The sequence below is a fragment of the Nanorana parkeri genome, unplaced genomic scaffold, assembly GCF_000935625.1.
Source record: "Nanorana parkeri isolate BGI_ZX_2015 unplaced genomic scaffold, ASM93562v1 scaffold259, whole genome shotgun sequence".
Lineage (NCBI taxonomy): Eukaryota > Metazoa > Chordata > Amphibia > Anura > Dicroglossidae > Nanorana > Nanorana parkeri.
Genome location: NW_017306527.1, coordinates 1,375,984 through 1,392,278, shown reverse-complemented (window position 1 = coordinate 1,392,278; position 16,295 = coordinate 1,375,984). Strand labels below are relative to the sequence as shown.

The 16,295-nt window shown below is 40.9% G+C and overlaps 1 protein-coding gene across 1 annotated transcript in view; it reads left to right on the top strand.

The window, feature by feature from the left end:
* Positions 1–16,295, top strand: part of MAP3K5 (mitogen-activated protein kinase kinase kinase 5) — a 146,410-nt gene that overhangs the window by 68,616 nt on the left and 61,499 nt on the right. The window contains exons 9-10 of the mRNA XM_018556949.1: positions 8,967–9,126; positions 14,762–14,915. Coding sequence (XP_018412451.1) covers positions 8,967–9,126; positions 14,762–14,915 — 314 coding nt within the window. The remainder of the gene's footprint in view (positions 1–8,966; positions 9,127–14,761; positions 14,916–16,295) is intronic.

Below are 16,295 nucleotides of genomic sequence, written 5' to 3'. Positions count from 1 at the left end.
GGGGGGGGGGTGGATTATTGAAGTAAATATGTTGCATTCCCCTGCATGGGCAAAGCAGATGTTTGCTGTAACCACTTGAAGAACGGGGTCTCTTCAACCCCTTCCTGGCTAGGCCATTTTTCAGTATTCAGCGCTGTGGTACTTTGACATTTATTCAGTCATGCAATCTTTTGGTGGTATTTAATTACCACTGGGGTTTTCATTTTTATACTATATAACAAAAAAAGTACCATAAACTAAAAAGAAAAAAAACTGTTTTCCCCAGGTTATGTTATGAATCATTTTATTGGTAAAATATAAAAGACGGGGTCACGTCGGTAAATAGACAACAAACATGTCAAGCTTTAAAATTGTGCACGCCTGCAAAAAAACTACCACACCCAAAATTGGCTGTTGGCGACGCTTTAAAAGCTTTTACTGCTTTTACCAATTTACTGTTAACAGTAATGGCTCTAAAATTATTGCTCACGCTCTGACATTCGTGATGATATGTAACATATGTGGCATAATGGGCGCAATCGTCGTTTTCGCATGTAAGCTCACCTGACGCATGTTTGCGTGTGTGGGGGACTTGAAAAAAATTTTTTTTTTATATGCGACTTAATTTTTTTTAGTTTTATATATTTTATTGTTATCACATAGGGTATTAATATCAAATTACAGCGACAGGTCCTCTTTTTGCAAAAGAATATGGACACCGGCACTCCAACAGCAGATAGAATAGGTATATATATTGACGTACATGCAAAAAGGTATAGTACACTTAGTGCAACGTTTCGCGGTCACATAGGATCCCCTTCATCAGGCAAAACAAGTGAGAATACAAGTGAAACAAACATGCATGTATATATACAGACCAAATTTAGTGAACAGACCTATCACAGAGCCTGAAGTGGCCCTGTGACGTCCTGATGACGTCATACTCCCCCATAATTTAAATCAAAACGAGTATCAGCATGGCAAGTCAAAGGACATAATGCATAAAGATAAATGTGCTTAACATGTATGGCTTAAATTAGGCACTTAAATACCTTGAGACCGCATTCTCCAGGCGGATAAAAATCTTGCTGCACAAATCAAGACTGCACCTCTACAGGTTTACTGCCGCCGTAGAAACCTGAGGGACCACTTGGTCCAGGCAGATCCCAGTTCCAAATATTCACACAAACCTATCAGGATCTCACACCGCACGGGTTGTTATAAGTGCCCTAACTGCAACATATGCAGTGCACTTATTACTGGGGAAACATTCCCACACCCACACAGTGGCAAAAGATACCACATCAGGGGTTACCTTAGCTGTACTACTGAGGCATGCGTTTACTTATTAAAGTGCCCGTGTGGCCTCGCTTATGTTGCTAAGACCTTAGGACCTTTTAAACAACGGTTTCAGAAACATCGAAGTGATATTAGGAGTGCCATTAAAACGGTTGCAAAACAAGCCCGTGGCTGTCCACTTTGCTTATTTTCGTCACCAGACCCACGAGTTACGTGGGATGGTTATCGAGCATTTAGCGGCAGCCCATAGGGGTGGGAACCATGATAGGTCCCTCCTTCATTGTGAGGCTTTTTGGATCTATACATTAGACACTGTTATACCCAGGGGCCTCAATACAAACCTCATGCTGACATGTTTTTTGCCTGATCGCTAATGCTAACCCCTCCGGGGGCCATTTGTTTTATCCCATATGGTCGTTTAGAATTTTTTACCCTGGGTGGTTTCAACCACAGCATGGTTTTATTTCCTTATCACTGTCATCACTTTACTATTGGTTCTTTTCACAGACCCCTGTATGCTGACCCAGTTTTTACTCCTTCACCATACGGCTATGGTTAATGATACTTTGTGACTGCTCTGTCTATACTGCTCTCTGATACATATTTTCACAGCAACCATTGCTCTGAGCCTGCTGGACAGATGGGGGTTGTGCCGCTACATGCATGCACAACGCATATGTATGCATTGCAATGTGCGTTGTGCATACCCTATAACCAGAATGGGCTTGGCTAGTTTCCTTAGGTTCTCCTAGGTGAGACATAACTAGCTCTAGTTTACACCCTTTGAATAAAATAAATTAAATAAAAATGTTGTGCATAATCAAACATTATGGGGTCTATTCACTAAGCTGCCGTAGGCAGCCGAGTGAATGACCGACCTGAAGTGAAGTGAGCCGAACACTGTTCGGCTATTCACTTCAGGCTGGTACGGCTGATTTCAGCCGTACATCGGCTGAAATCAGCTGTACATCGGCTTTTGGCTTTCAGCACCGCTCAGCTGAGCCGATGCACATGCGTTCGGTTCGGCCATGTTCGGGAGCTGTACGGGCTATAGTGAATAGCCCGTACAGCACCCCTTCGGTTCTACTGAACCGAAGGGGTCCTGGTGCCGAAGCTAGCCGAAGGATGGGCCGAAGCTACATACATACATACATACTTGTTTCACTTGTATTCACACTTGTTTTGACTGATGAAGGGGATCCTATGTAACCCCGAAACATTGCACTAACTGTACTATACCTTTTTTGCATGTACGTCAATAAATAGAACTATTCTATCTGCTGTTGAAGTGCCGGTGTCCATATTCTTTTGCATTACTGTGACGGTGGCCATCCGTTGACTACCGAGCACCCATGTTACTTTGATGGACGAGCGGTCAGGAGTGCAATGGATATATGGACAGGTCCTCTTTTTGGAGACATCAGGGGTCTCTAAGACCGCTAATGTCATCTAGGGACCCCCAAAGGTCTGCTTCACCAGCTTCTCTGATGTAATAAACATCACTTCTTGCATTAACAGAACGGGTTGGAGATCGGAGGGAGATAGTGTACTTATTTTTCTCCATTCTCCCTGCACAGAGCCACAATGCAGGGAGACCAGGATCACGGCAACGGAGGTGGGGGGGTGCATGAACGTACCTCATACAAGCGATCGGGCGTTTCTACAGACGCCGGACTGTTTGTATGTAAACAGCCATCATTGGCTGTTTCAAATTTTAATAGTTTCCCACTCGTGCGCGCCAAGCGGCGTGTGCGTAAAATCAATAGTCACTCGCACTCCAATTTCATGCAAAGTCAATCCCTTTATTGACTAGAATAGTGTCACATTTGTAGCAACGTTTTGGAACCAAGTGGTTCCTTCTTCAGGTAAACATACGGCGGCCTGTGCAAGCACAAAGGATGTTTTGAGACTCCCACCCCCCATCTACAAGACTCCCATCTGGCCGTTTTGCTACGTTTGGCAGACAGAAGGGGGTTAAAAAAACTCCAAGCAAAACTGTTATTAATCCTTGTAGTAGGGTTACCCCTGCATTGCAAGGGTTATTTGCTTGTTTTGTCTAGGTGCTAAAAAAAAAAAGTTATATTGCCCCGATCCTCTGAGTCAGCTTGCTCTTAGACCGGTCCTTGCAGTCTCCCTCCCCCTCCTCTGCAGTGGACTAAGGTCCTGAAAATGAGGACAAAGAAGAACATTCCAAGGCTACACCATAGGAGGAGAGAGGCTTCAGAGACTGGAGAAGCAGGGAGCCGGCTCAGCAGTTCGGGTGAGTATAACCCCTTTTTTTTTGGGCACCTAGATAAAACTGAGCAGTTAACCCTTGCAGTGCGGGGCTATTTATTTTTTAATCTTTTGAAGAACTAAAATTAACATATGATTGGTCAATTATTAACTTTTGCTCCAGTTGCAAGAGTCATTCCCAGACTCTGTTTGTAGAGCTCAAACAATTGTGTTGCAGGTAGAAAGCTGCACATACACTTTAAATAGGTATTACAATATTGAGCATCAGAAACTGTTGGTGTAACTATTTGATTAATGCCGAGTTCCAACCCAAATGCATGCAGTAATGTGTATTTCTAAAACACGTTTACATATTCATTTATTGTGTGCACTTTGTAGTGAGTCTCCTCCAAGGCACATGAGTTTGTGTTAGGGTTACCCAACCCCTTCCCCCAACTGATGTTTTGGTAAGGAAATGCAGAATTTTTCAAAATCGAGGTGGCCTTTATTATTTGTGAAAATGATTAAATGTATTCCTCTTGATATGAACTTAAATGACCCTGAGTACCATTTTTATCATTTTAATCTGGCAAGGATTGGTTTACATGTAGAAATACCACCTCTGTAGGAAACAGTGAGGTGGAAAAAGAAGTTATACTCCAACCAAAAATAGATAATCAGCCAATTGGCTTACTTTATTAATTAGAAACATATGATTAATACATTTAAGAGAGTATGAACACAACAGACACTGTGACAAGGACCTTATAATAAAATTGGCAACGTTGTCAATGCATCACACTTGTTAAAATCACTGAAACAACACCATATCCATGGTGTGGATATGGTGTTTCAGTGACTTTAACAAGTGTAACTTCTTTTTCCACCTCACTGTTTCCTACAGAGGTGGTATTTCTACATGTATGCTTATAGGTTCTCAACCACATCGGTTGATGTGTATTTTTACACACTATAGTGGTATCCTTTTATCCTACATATACAAGGATTGGTTTACCTTGGGGCAACGCAGGCCCTCCCCAGTGTGCACTTAACAGACAGCTTTTGGAAAGGAGAGGATTCTGTTATTCTGCATGGAGCAATTGCACCCTGCACCTGTTACTATAATAACAGGAAAAGCTGTTTTATTACACTACCTATAGTTATTACAGTAGTAATTGTGGTTCTAAATATCAGTATAATACCTTGTATATGAGTGACTAATATAGCGATAAAGGTTAACGCAAAGATAAATATAAAACATTACTTTAGATTTTGAGAGGTTGCTATAATATTCAGGGTGCTGTTCTTAGGGATAGAGTGTATAGTTGTGTGATAATAGCACAAAATCTCTAATCTTTGATTATTGATTATGATTATTAGTATTGCTCATGACTTCTCTTCATTAGACCTTTTTAAAAGATGTGTGCTTTTTTGCAATCCTTGCTGTAAAATATGTTGTGTTACCATAATTGGGTATTATAGAGTTGACAGATGTATTCACTCACTGGACAGTTGAAATTTTCATAAGAGTTGTGTAAAGTCTGAGCTGTGATTTCCACCCCAGACAGTTACTACCGTCTGTCAGTAAATACTGTTTACATGCTATAAACACAGTCACATTCTGCTGGCTTGAATCAGAGTATGAAAAGGAAATGTGGAACTGGCAGTCATAGCAGAAAACTGTGCCAGACAAGAATTACTACTATACAGATGGCCAGCACAAGTGGAGTTTGTTAAGGGTGAATGGTCACATGCTAGTCTGCTGGTAACCTCAAACTAAGGGAGAAATTACAGAATAGCTACAATGTGCCAGCATATGACTGTTGTGCTTCATAGACAAAAACAAAACTGCAGATCGTTATTGTACACTAGATGTTTGGCTGTCTAAACTGTGAGGGACACGAGGCTGAAAACCTGATAGCTGCTGAGCTTTTCCCATAACCAGACAAGGCCTCCGCCTGTGCTCGGTTTTCCTTGAATGCTTCTTAATCACTTATGAAAGTCTTCCAATGTACAGATTTCACCAACCGCCTTTCTAAAAGTCCTTTGTGCAGTTGCCTTTAGCAACCAGTCAAGTTTCAACTTTCAAATGAATGGACATAATATAATTGCCCAGGGGTGCTACCCTCAGTGGCGTATTTGATTATAAATGAAGATGGATTTAATTTTTTAACTAATTGCACCCTACACTTGTCAGTCTCAGGTTTTAAATAGGTTTTGCCCAATATAAGTCTGGTGCTGGGTGTGACTGCTTTCTTGTATCCATTGCTTGGGCTTGCATGTTAAAGAAGAATTTCAAGCAGAAAAAAATTAGCCCTTGCCGTGGGGCTACCGCTGCATTGTAAAGGTTAAGTGCTCATTTTGGTCTATGGTCAAAATGAACAAGGATATACTCACTCAAACCGGTTCCTACAGCTTCTCTCTCCTCCACACCCCCCTCACTCTGCTCTGGCAGTCTAAAGGTGGCCATACACTTTACAACCCTTGCACGACTTTTGTCTTGCGAGGGTTGTAAAGTCATTTAAAAAACGTACGATCTGCCCATCTTGGACAGGCAGATCGTACTTGAGATCATCGCAAGCCTGCCCCACGGGGAGGCTGGCTTCCGATGACTGCAATGCTGAACGGGCAGTGTGCGCGTGTGCACACCGGCCCGTTCGGCATTTGTCTCCCGAGCATGCCATAAACCAGCCGAAAATTCTACGATTTTCGGCTGGTTTTTGAACATGCTCCTTAGACAAAAGTAGAGGCAGTAGAAACGGCCGCACGCCTTCCATACACTTTGCGATAATCGTACGATCGCGGGATTTCCCGCGATTATCGTACGAAATTCGTGCAGTGTACGGGCACCTTAAGGATCCAAGAGTCATCACATCTAATACAGTGTATTGGACGTGAGGACCCTGAGGGACATGCCGTCACTGGAGTGGGAGAGAGACTGCAGGGACAGATCAAGCAGCCAGCTGGTTCGGGTGAGTGTTTCTTTGTTATTTTAGACCCTAGATGAAAGTCAACACTTAACCCTTTTGCAGTGCGGGTGAAGCCCCACTGCAAGGGTTACGTTTTATTCTCTACAGTTCTTTTTTAATACAATAATCTTTTATGAAGACTGTCCTCTGATGAGTGGTTTCTAGGTGCTACAATGTACATGTGCCAAAATAAGTTTATCATCAGACTGTGCCATGCTTATTCCCTGAATCGTATTTCTTTCTTGTCCATTGAGGGACACAGGAATTTAGATGCTGTCAGGTTATACTACTGCTTTACAGGAGGTTAGGACATTTGGCTAGCAAAAAAAACAAAACCTGTATTTCAGCCCAAGATAACCCATCCTACTCCCAGCAGACCTCAGTTTTTTGCTAGTGTTCTAGACCATATTGGGACCTACTTTTATATTTGTTAAAGGTTTTCATTCACTTAGCATAACTTCATAAGCATTTGAAATTTTACAATTTAAAAATTGCTGATTACCATTTTATTTGCTCGTTCTAAAAGAGGTTTTTCTCTAAACTGAATCTTGCCTTTTGAATTCAATGGGGACAGGGATGTTAATGTTTACACTTAAGGCTCACAGGCTAATCCCTTGTCTCTGGCATTTTATTCAGCTACTCCCTCTTTTTTACCCTGTACTACCGCACAGATTTGCGCACCTTCCCCAGTCGTCGTAGGTTTCGCTCACCCCTGAACAACTTGCCCGATGTCAGCTTGGCTTATGGAGCTGTGCTCCACCTGGGACACCACTCTTCTCTTCAGAAAAATCCCCTGCCCTTGTGGCATGTGTGACCCTCAGTAAAACTTGGTTCCCCCTCATTGCCCCTCTTCTCCAGAAGGTCTCTCTGACCTATTAAGTCAACTAGGGCCAGCTTTGACCGTCCAACACCTGCATAAGGGCTTAGATCTTCACTGTCGCCTATGCACTCTCATTCCCATCCAGAATCATCATCTCCGGGGCTGATGTCTGTTCACCCAAAACAGGTAGTTCCTTCTAAATTGTGGGATCCGCTTAAGGGGAGGTGTCCGAGGTCAGACACTTTTGGACACCATTCAGGTGCTGCTGTGTCTTCACGACTCAGAAGGAATGGGGGTCCTTTCTGCTTCAGGAGAGGTAGTCTGACTTCTGCGCTGGACAATACTGGAGTCTCAGCCCCAGTCGCACTGTTTCAGGAGCTTGGAGAAAGGTCCCGTGTCTCACTGGACTCTCTCTGGCAGAAAACTATAGTCTACTGCTGCTGGTACCACTTTACAGAAACTGGGAATGCTTGAATGACATTGTGGGATCTGTCTACCTCAGGGAAGGTTCTCCTTTCTCTGGCTTATTTATAGTCATTAAGGAAGGTACTTTGGGCACCTTCCCTTGTTGTGCCCTAAATCAGCCGGATGTTCTTCACTGTACTACCAAGGTTCCTGTTCTTTGCCGTACGAATGCTGACACTGTATGTGGGAGTTCCGGGATCAATTCTAGACCTATGATAGGGGGGACAGGAATAGGCAGAATTCTTTAGCTGGATCCTGCTGGAGTTACCTTTAGTGAATGATAATAAATATGCAGCGCTGCATATTTATTATCATTCACAAGCTTGACTATAGTGCAGCAGCCTGTAAAATTATGTAATAGTTCTTTAAGACTACCCATAAGCACAGATTTGACATTATTTTGGAGTTACCTTAGTGCCAACTCTTGTGAATTACAAAGGAGGTATTAACTTCATCTATATGGCTGTTCCCATCTTACCAATGTGGGGCTAAGATCTAACATCTGTCCCCTGTCCATGCACCATACTCTTTCTGTCATGTTGACTTTGTGTGATTTGATTTCTTGCGTTCTCTGTAGACTCAGGAGTCGCTTGACAGTCCTGGCTGTTGTGTTCTAACGGGTTTAGGATTTCCCCTGGTAAGTCTTTCTTAGCAAGGTTAGTTGTCTTGACAGACCTCTCTTAGTCAGGGAGTTCTTTTCCCTTGATCCTAGAGGGTTAGAGTTGTAGAGTTTTAGAACTTGCCCCTTTAGACTGGCCAGACTTTTAAACTAGGAATTATTTGGTTTTCGGACCTGTCCTTCTAGGGGTAAACACCATTTTGGTAGACCACATCAGGTTGTGGGTATTTTCTTCCCTTCTAGGGAATTTCTTCTTGTTTCACCTCTTTTTGGCGGGTCTTAGTTGATCAGATTCTCACTTGCTCAGATTTGGTCTTAAGCTGTGTTTTCATGATCATGCTCTTGGCACTGCTTTCCCACTAGAATGAGACAAGCTGGAAGTGGGAGGGTTATCCTGGGTTGGCCTACAGCTTTTTTTTTTCTACTGTCCAATCCTTCTGTAGGCAGCAGTATAAGGATTTTACGGTAAGTACAAAAATCCTGTTATTTTGCTTATCAGTTTATATTCTTTATTTCCAGAAGAATTCCTGGTTTCCACGTTTCTTTTAGTAGTCGCATTTCAAAAATTTAGATATTGAAGCTTACTATTCTACTTAAACAGGGGTGAAGATCAGCAGCCTACTGGGTAAAAAGGGAAATCTGGAAAAGCTGCAAAGTTATTGGGATGTTGGCTACTATATGGGAGCTAGCGTGCTGGCTAATGACCACACGAAGGTTATCCAGGCTGCAGAAAGACTATTCAAACTGAAAACACCTGCATGGTAAGATACTGCTTGAGATAAATGCTTTATTTCTGAGAAAAAAAGGTTACATTGGCAAATCTGATTTCTGGAGATAAAAACCTTATGGATAAAAAGTTTATTTTGGATAAAAAGTTTATTTTGGATAAAAAGATAAAAGTAGACACACAATAGACTTAAAATTATCTTCACTGTAAATTTCATTGTGAAGAGCTTACTCTGCCTAAAGTTGTGCATGCACCTTTTTTGTATAGTTTTACGTTTTAAATTTTTGCACAGTGTACCTTAGGAAATGGTTTTTTTAAAACATTTGGATGTGCATAACAATGTTTTCACATGGGGCAGTTTCTATGGAGTACAGAACAAATTCAAAAAGCCTTCTTCCCATGCTTGCTGATACATGTCATAGACTACCCAGTGCCTGGCCATCAGGAAAAATGTCAACACATAAATCAGATATGTGTAAATTAATGTTCAAATTAAGACTATAATGCCAAATCAGAGCATGGAGGAACACAGGAAAATATCTTTATACTAGAATACTGTATATTATCGCATTACTGCATCAATTATATTACTGCATATATAGTTATTTAATACAGTTCTATTTATACCAGACATACAGAAAATTAAGTACTATTATGCGGTTAGTTTAAACTGCTTCCAGAGTTGTCATAGCATAAAAAGCTAATTTGAGGCTCCACAGTTAAGTTTTCTATTGATATATCTTTTCAGCACTATGGAAAATGTTTATATAAGGGGTGAGGTAGTATTTCAACATATGTTCTAACTGAAAAAACTGAAAAAAAAAGATATTGTTTTTAACGTACTATTATTGTTCTTTAATAAGACTGACTCATCACCATACTGCAAATAAGCCACTACTTATATAAGTCAGTTTCATATAATTACATGGTATCATGTGATGTGTCACTCAGAACATTACCTTCTTGTATTAACAAAGCAAACCTTGGTTCCAATTTTTTCTGCAAACATGTATTTATATTAAATACACAAACTGGTAGTAAATGCGCCTGCTATATTTCTGCTGTCAATTGTGAGCCTTTATGTTATGTATGTAATCAGGGTTTTATATTAAATCATGATGTCCTAGACATGTTTTATTATCATTAGTATAGAATAAGCTAAAAACAGAATGTGCCAAGGAAACATGCCAACTGCTTTGTATGTAATGCAACCACTGGAATTTACATTGTACCAATTGATAATTATACATTATTGAGCATCTGACTATTCACAGCCACTGCCCATTTCCTTTCAGTTCAAATGCTGAATTTAGCCACCAAAGTATAGATGTAATTGAGCCAAGCTATGATAAAGTAAAAACAACACATACACTGTAAAATGTTGGCTTTGATATTGCCCTCTCTTACACTATATCTGGCTTATGGTAACTAGGGATGCACCAATACCGATACAAGTATCAATATTGGTGCCGAACTCTTATTTGCACTCACCCAAATGCTCCCGATACCGGAAATTACGGTATCAGGAAGTCGGGTGGCGAGCCATTACATGCCGCCCAGATTCCTGATTGGCCTTCACTCTGTGACGAGGGAGCATGGAGTCAATCAGGAAGCCAGGTGGCATGTAATGACTTGACGGCCAGCTAGGTGGTGAGTCATTACCCACCCTCCAGCTTCCTGATTGGCCAGAAAGCCAGCTCCAGGCTCCCTCGTCACCTGGTGACGAGGGAGCCTGGAGACGGCTTCCAGGCTAATCGGGAAGCCAGGCGGCGAGTCATTACACGCCTCCTGGCTTCCTTAATGGGACTTCCTGTCTCGGTATTCAGTATCGGCAAGTACCGAATAAAAAAAATATCGGTACTCGTATTCGAAAAAACTGTATCTGCGCCTCACTAACGGTAACCATAGCCCTCTGTCCAATTCCAGGTCTAGCAGCATACAGTCGCATCTGCTTTTATGTTGTATTGTGAATATAGAATGGTTTTTCCTTAAACCTTGCTGGTTTTATATGATCCTACTGTGACCTGGTGCCTGCACTATAACATTCATTTTACAAAAAAAAATATTATCGTTGGCTCTCCATGTGTATTTTTTTCTGTTTACTTTGGGTAATAGAAAGTGTTCTTTTAAAATAATCAGTGTGACTTGCATGTTTTTAATTTTAGGGAAAAAGTGATATTTCTGAAAGGAGTACTGATGCTCTGTATCATACCACTAATTTTACAGCTAGTAGTAGTTAGTCATATTCAACTGGACTTGTTCTGTACTGCTGAAGACATTTGGTTGCTTATCCAAGCCACTTCTTGAGTTCTGTTGAGTTTCAGGAAAATACCCCAGCATTTATATCCTCGCAGGTAGCACCGACACCTTAAAGTAATACTAAACTCAGGTGTTAAATCTTAAAAAATGCATTCAAGTACCTTTTTAACAAAACTGTATCTTATTTGGAGCATCACTCTGACATTGTCCTTTCTTCTGGATGGTGGCTAATTTTGTTCTCCATGGACCCTGTGTGTGTTGAAAAGCAGCCACCACTCCAGGCTCACTCCCATGATAGACTACAATCTTACCTTTTAGTTAGCTAATTTGTATTTTAAGATATACTGTAGTCCATCACAGGAGTGAGCTTGGAGCAGTGACTACTTTACAACACGCACAACAACTATGGGGAAACAGAAGTAGCCACCCTCCTGATGGACCCACAGTGTCGGCATGAATGTAGAGATGATTTAAGGATGGAACAGCCAACTGCTACATACAGTTGTGTGAAAAAGTGTTGGCCCCCTTCCTGATTTTTCATTGTTTTGCATGTTTGTCACACTTTAATGTTTCAGATCATCAAATTTCAATATTAGTCAAAGATAACACAAGTAAACACAACATGCAGTTTTTAAAGGAAGGTTTTTATTATTAAGGGAAAACAAAATCCAAACACACATGGCCCTGTGTGAAAAAGTCCCCCCCGTTAAAACAATAACTTAACTCTGGTTTATCACACCTGAGTTCAATTTCTCTAGCCACACCCAGGCCTGATTACTGTCACACCTGTTCACAATAAAGAAATCACTTAAATAAGACTTGACTGACAAAGTGAAGTAGACCAAAAGATCCTCAAAAGCTACACATCATGCCGAGATCCAAAGAAATCCAGGGACAAATGAGAAAGAAAGTAATTGAGATTTATCAGTCTGGAAAAGGTTATAAAGCCATTGCTAAAGCTTTGGGACTCCAGCGAGCCACAGTGAGAGCCATTATCCACAAATGGCGAAAACATGGAACAGTGGTGAACCTTCCCAGGAGTGGGCAGGCCAACCAAAATTACCCCGAGAGCGCAGCAACGACTCATCCAAGAGGTCACAAAAGACCCCCCACAACAACATCCAAAGAACTGCTGGCCTCACTTGCCTCAGTTCAGGTCAGTGTTCATGACTCCACCATAAGAAAGAGACTGGGCAAAAATGGCCTGCATGGCAGAGTTCCGAAAGACGAAAACCGATGCTGAGCAAAAAGAACATAAAAGTTTGTCTCCGTTATGCCAGAAAGCATCTTAATGATCCCCAAGACTTTTGGGAAAATACTCTGTGGACTGACGAAACAAAAGTTGAACTTTTTGGAAGGTGTGTGTCCCATTACATCTGGCGTAAGAGTAACACCGCATTTCATAAAAAGAACATCCTACCAACAGTAAAATATGGTGGTGGTAGTGTGATGGTCTGGAGCTGTTTTGCAGCTTCATGACCTGGAAGACTTGCTGTGATAAATGGAACCATGAATTCTGCTGTCTACCAAAAAATCCTGAAGGATAATGTGTGGCCATCTGTTCGTGACCTCAAGCTGAAGCGAACTTGGGTTCTGCAGCAGGACAATGACCCAAGACACACCAGCAAGTCCATCTCTGAATAGCTGAAGAAAAACAAAATGAAGACTTTGGAGTGGCTTAGTCAAAGTCCTGACCTGAATCCTATTGAGATGCTGTGACATGACCTTTAAAACGGTGGTTCATGCTCGAAAACCTTCCAATGTGGCTGAATTACAACAATTCTGCAAAGATGAGTGGACCAAAATTCCTGCACAGCGCTGTAACAGACTTATTGCAAGTTATCGCAAACGCTTGATTGCAGTTCTTGCTGCTAAGGGTGGCCCAACCAGTTATTAGGTTTAGGGGGCAAACACTTTTTCTTTAAGAACTGCATGTTGTGTTTACTTGTGTTATCTTTGACTAATATTGAAATTTGTTTAATGATCTGGAACATTAAAGTGTGACAAACGTGCAAAACATTTAAAAATCAGGAAGGGGGCCAACACTTTTTCACACAACTGTAAATAGGCTACATTTTTGTTAATAGTGAAGATACTTTAATGTATTTTTCGATTTACTCCTGAGTTTAGTGTAACTTTAAGCTTTTGGATCTGAGGTGAGCAGAACACACTGAATAATATAGTCACCCATATAAAGCTGGAGTGTCAGAAAAACTCAGGATTTTTAACAAACATTACATTCCTGTGTCTTTGAAGCCTAGCAATACACTGACACAGAAGTTTGTACAGCCAAAAGACCCAACACCCGAATACAAGCAAAGTAACTTGGTGTATGCATTGGGTAGACAAAACAACCTCTTAAAAAATAAATGGCCCAACATGGGAAGGGTAATATTTATAAGTCAAGACTGTACCTTAAAGAGGAACTTAACTCATATCTTCAAAATAACAACAAAGACACCTTTTAGAAATGTTTAGGAATGGCAATCTACAAACAGACACTTATAAATAATTGCCGGCTTTGTATTCTTTGCATACCTTATTTCTCTTTTCTTCCCCATTCTTCTCACAATGTCCATTTTAACTAAAATCAAGTTTACTATATTGCCCTTTACTTCCTGGAACTCTGGCATATGTGACTGGGACATGTGACCATGCACATCATCTCAGGGGAGGAAAATGCCTTTCCCTGAGAGCTTGGGAGATTACAGATTAAATTTCCCAGCAATGCACTGCTGATGTAATCTTCCCAGGATGCAGCCGTGAAGTGAAAAAAAAAGAAATTGAAAGTAAAATAAAAATATTTTTGTTTCGCTAATGAATGTAAGATTTCATATCCACAAGCAGAGCTGTATGCTAATGTGATTTTTAGTGAAAGGAGGTAAAGGAAAAGAAACATTCTTTCGAGGACAGCGAGATGCATTTTTTTTTATACAGAGAGGAAAACTGGTTCACAAGAGGTGTGAAAGAGGCCATCAATGTCAAATTAGAACAACCATCTTTGAACAGAGGTGGGGACCTTCGACAATATCGTATTATACACATATTATGCTGTGTTTAACATTTCTACCCCAGCATTTTGACAACAATTCACATCTTCAGCCATGTAAATTGAAGATTTAACCCCTTTACAGACTTCCTGACACCAAGGGAGGGTGGTGTCTGCACTTCCTGTGTGGATGTAAATGCTGGGGTATTTTCCTGGCAATCAGAAGTGAAGAAGTAGCTTGGATAAGCTATAAAACATCTTCAACATTCCAGAACAAGTCCAGTTGAATGTGACTAACTACTACTAGCTATACCATGACCTGAATAAATGAGAACCTTCACAGACATACTCCTTTTACATATTATTAGTTGTTTGTTTGCTTCTTAATGATGAATTTTGTTTTTCTAATTATGACATCTAGGTACTTGAATTCTCTTGTGGACACGATTTTGATATACCAGAAGTTTAAGAAACCAAACCTTGAAAAACATACATCCAAACAGGAGCATGTTGATTTTTGGATGGATTTTCTGGTTGAATCCACTAATACAGATGTTTCTGTGGTACGATTTCCAGTAAGTTCATGATTTCTGCTCACAAAACCTGCATTTACTGAACTCTGATAAAAAGTAATGTTTACATGTTCAGATGTTTACCTTCATTAAATAGCTATATGTACAGTATTTGAAGTCAGGTTGGTATTTGTTCAGTAGAAGCTATGTGCCTACTGACAATGTCTGCAAGAAGATCTGTCTGTGTTGTTGGAAACAAAAATCTTCTTTTCTTATGTTTTGGGAAGATTAGAACCTAATAGGTAAATCTGACTGGTTGGCATGAGAAACGGATACTTCTGCTTTTGGGTGTGAAGCCCAGTGTTGAATCTGCAATGTTGACAGATTATGGAGCTGGACTATATATTTAGCTATCTTACTTTAAAGATATATATCTTTAAAGTAAGCATTAGATATATGCCCCAATATAACAAAAAACAAAACGCTGGCAAATACCAACAAACTTACCTGTGTCGGCTCCCGCTGCTGAAGTCCTGGCTCATGAACGCTGTGAAAGAGGAAGTGTGGGTGAGCGCATGCGCAGTCCAGAGCATTGGGGGGGAGAGGAAGAGACACAGAAGCTGAATGGGGGCAGCCGGGAGCTTGCACATAGAAACAGCCACCCTGGGACTCGAGGAGACTGCAGTAAATCAGAGACCGGCACAAGCGCTGGAAGGACTTTGGAAAACGAGTGGAAGGAAGAAGCTGTTCAGATCAAGAGGCATTAAAGCAGTATTTGGGGGGTATTTTTTAGCTTTAATGTCACTTTAAGATGAAGTTGTGCTCAGTGGGGCTCATTTAGGCCTTGTTCACACCAAGCGCGTTCCAGGAGCAGAGTAGTTACAGACCGGATCAAAACTGCGTCCAATGTATTCCAATTGTATTTTTAGCTCCAGTTCACATTGCAGCGTTCCGTTCCAGAGCAGGTAAAAAAAACAGCAGCAGGCCCTATTTTACCTGCTCTGGAACGCATGCAAACGCATCAAAAATGCATGCAAACGCCCTGGAACGCACTGAAAGCCCATTTTAAACTAAAACATTTATTTATTTATTTTAACCAAAAACGGCCCGGAACGCATCAAAAACGCGGCACAACCCACTGCACTGTGTGTGCAGAAATTCATGCAGATCTGCTCTGCATTTGGTGTGAACAAGACCTTAGACTAATGAAGGCGGTGGAAAGTTTGAGTGGTTTCCCCCTAGCATTGGAGCAGATTAATGGGTGGACTGGTATAGTAATGTTCATGCACAGGTCTTAACTGATCAAAGTGATCTGCACTGGTTGATTTTGTAATGTATGGTATAAGCACATATAAACCACAGATCCGTTTTATGTTATGATTAGAGAAACAAGTGAAATATTGCACCGGTTGTTCTTTTAAAAATTTAGTTTTATTATTTTTT